At 29.3% G+C, this 3,650-nt stretch overlaps 1 protein-coding gene across 1 annotated transcript; it reads left to right on the top strand.

Annotated features, from left to right (window-relative positions):
* Positions 1 to 1,407: 1,407 nt before the first annotated feature.
* On the top strand, positions 1,408 to 2,659 carry LOC107025450 (probable carboxylesterase 120). The gene is given in 1 exon segment (XM_027918314.1): positions 1,408 to 2,659. A coding segment is annotated over 1 exon segment (999 nt). The 5' UTR covers positions 1,408 to 1,537; the 3' UTR covers positions 2,537 to 2,659.
* The last annotated feature ends 991 nt before the right edge of the window (positions 2,660 to 3,650 follow it).

Genomic DNA, 3,650 nt, shown 5'->3' with positions numbered 1-3,650 from the left:
GTGTTGAAAAAAAACCCGACAATATTTGGGTTGGTTTGGTTTCAACTATGAAAAACCAACCCGAGACCAAACCAACCCGACATTATATATATAATTTTAAAATTTTATTTTATACGTAAAAGTATTTACTTTGATATAATTTTTGAATATCACTTATACTTTTTCATAGTTTTTATCTTTTAATACATTTATTTCATATTTGGAAGTCAGAATTCTTAACGATCTAATAAAGATTACAGTTCATACATGTTGATAATTATAATAAAATTTTAATAAATTTCAAACTAATACTAATCCAAAAAGAAAATCAGTTCAACACTAAGAATGACAATAATATTGAATATTTATTTTTAGGTTTACATAGATTTAGACAATTAAAATACATGACCTAATTTTATTTTCTTTTAATATTTAGTCATGTAACTAATACATACTAAACTTATTTTAGCATGATTTAGTACTTTAAATTATGATCAGTTTTACTATAACTTATTAATTTACAATATTTGTTTTACTCGATTTTATTACTAATTTTTGTTGGATATTTTAGTGTCATTAATCATATCATATTTTTTGTTATTTTCTTGAGAAATAACTTAGATAGTTGCATTTTGGTAGGACTAAAGAAATATTTGAAGTACAAGTAAATTATCTGTTTGTATGAATACTTTATTGAAAAACTCAGAAAAACCTGAGTATTATTCGTTTGGTTTATAACTTCAAAAATACACAAATGGTTTGATTTGATATTTGAAAAACCCGAGTCAATCCGGTCATATACACCTCTATACATAATTATGACCCTTAACTTGACATCAATAAAAAACTACGACTTTTACTTGTTTTTTTAAAAGTAAAATCGAGAAGGGAGATATTGTGTACCAAATGTCTATATCATGAGAATATTTTCTTTCATGGATGAAATGCTGATGCAGTCCATTATGTCATGAATTTGTAAGATTCAAACATGGCAGCTCAGCCACTATTCTTAGTAATAGATGTCATCTCACAATTTGTTTGCACGAAATAGATACTTTTAATACTCCCTTATATTAAGTGAATTATTAGATACGATACGTTGGAAAATATTTCACCACAAATATTTAAAAATATTTTTACTATTTTTTTTCATTTCACTTTATATATTTGTTTGATTTGGCAACGACTTAAAGAAATAACAAAGGAAGGATTTTTAAAACAAGAATAAATATGAAAAAATGTTTCAACAATTCTCTTTTTAACTTTAAAAAGTTTACTTATTTTGAACTATAAAGAAGTGTCAAAGCTAGTATAAAATTTTGAACTGTGAAATAGCCTAAAAGGATTGGAAATATTTAATTAAATTGGTCAAGCTGTCATCTTTGAAATTGATGATATGTTTGTATTTCTATAGGGACTTTGTTCTATATTTTAATTATCTTTTCTTAACCAATACCAAAGAGTTGACTTGCCAACCATATATATATACACTATACTTTATTTCATGAATTGCTCATAACATTCACAATCTTCATCTCTAAACACTACTATTACAACCATGTCTAATCAAAACAATGAAACTATGCCAATAGATCCAAACGTTGATCCCTATGGCTATTTGGGCATGGTTCATAATTCTGATGGTTCCATCACACGTCTACATGAACCTCCTGTCCCGGTAGACACATCTAATGATCTTTCCCATCTAGTCTTCACCAAAGATATTTCCATTAACTCCTCAAAGAACACATGGGCACGTATTATCCTCCCTCGTGAACTTCTCCATTCCACCACCAGTACTCCTAAACTTCCTCTCGTGATCTATTTTCACGGAGGAGGATTCATAGTAGCAACTGTAGATTCACCTAGCTTTTAAAGATTTTACGCATCAATTGCTAGTGAAATTCCAGCAGTTGTTGTGTCAATTGAGTATCGTCAAGCCCCCGAGCATAGACTTCCAGCAGCATACGACGATTGCATGGAAGCATTGCATTGGATCAAGACCAAACCCGACGAACTATTATCTAACCACGCTGATTTCGCCAAATGTTTCCTAATGGGCACGAGTGCTGGAGGCAACGTGGTGTACCACGTGGGCCTACGCGCTGCGAAGAGTTGGGACAACCTCAAGCCTTTGGAAATCAAGGGGTTGATATTGAATCAACCTTTCTTTGGTGGGAACAAGAGGACACAATCAGAAGTAAGATTGGCTAATGACAAGGTGTTACCCCCAATTATAAGTGATATCATGTGGGACCTAGGATTGCCTGAAGGTGCTGATCGCGATCATGAGTATTCAAATCCAATGGTGGGGATTGAATCAAAACCAAACTTATTGGATCAAGTAAAATTATTAGGATGGAAGATGTTGGTGACTGGCTGTGATGGTGATCCTTTAATTGACCGCCAAGTTGACCTAGTAAAGGTGTTGAAAGAATTGGGCGTTCAAGTAGAGGGTAGTTTCACTCAAGGATTTTATCATGGCTCGGAGATTATTGATCCTTTGAAAACTAAAGAATTCTCCTTGCTTGTAAAGGAACTTATAAGTAACTTTTAAGGGGAATTGCTTTGTATAATTGTGATAGTAGTATTGCCCCTTCCAAAAAATGTAATGACGCATATTAATTATTAATATAATATCTAGTTTAGCCAAAAAGAAAAAGAAACTGCACTACTATCCTTGAATAATACGACAAAGTTACAATGTTTGGCTGATTTTGTTGCAAACCGAACGATTTCGTATGTTTCTACATTTTATTCGAAATGATTAATTTCATACCTAAATAAAGTTAGTTAAGTGAATGGACACATAAGAAGGTGCGTGAACAATGATTTTAAAAGTATAGTAGTGCTTGACTTTTAGTTTGCAACACTATTTACGTAGACAAAATAATTATGTGCAATTTATCAAACAACATGCTTTAGGGAATAGAACTCAAATTTTGCACTCAATAGTGTAGCCATATATAGCTCACATGTACAAAATCGAAACGAGACTCGAACCAAAGTAAATCGAGTCAAATTGAAAAAAAATCTGATTAGTGATTTGGTTTAACTTGTTTCGATATTGAAAAAAAAAATCCGACTATATTTAAGTTGGTTTGGTTTTAACTAAAAAAAAAATAAACCGAAACCAAACCAACTCGACATTATATATGTAATTTTAAAATTTTATCTTATACATAAAAGTACTTACTTTGATATCATTTTAAAATATTTCTTATACTATTTCATAGTTTTTATCTTTTAATATATTATTTCAAGTTTAAAACTTAGAATTCAGAATGATCCAATAAACATTATAGTTCATAGATATTGATAATTATAATAAATCTTAAATCAAATCAAATTAATACTAATGCAAAAAGAAAATCAGTTCAATACTAAGAATGACAATAATATTGAATATTTATTCTTTAGTTTTACATTGATTTAGACAATTAAAATACATAATCTAATTTTAATTTTTCTTAAATATTTAGTAATGTAACTGATACTTACTAAACTTATTGTAGCATGATTTAGTACTTTTAAATTATGATCATTTTCATTATGATTTTACAATATTTATTTTATATGATGATTTCATTATTATTTTTAATTGAATATTTTGTGTCATCAATGCTCATCTCATATTTTGTATTTTCTTAAAAAACACCTTACATAATTGT

The sequence above is a fragment of the Solanum pennellii genome, chromosome 7, assembly GCF_001406875.1.
Source record: "Solanum pennellii chromosome 7, SPENNV200".
Taxonomy (NCBI): Eukaryota; Viridiplantae; Streptophyta; class Magnoliopsida; order Solanales; family Solanaceae; genus Solanum; species Solanum pennellii.
The sequence above is the reverse complement of the archived record's forward strand: the minus strand, read 5'-3'. Positions and strand labels throughout refer to the sequence as shown.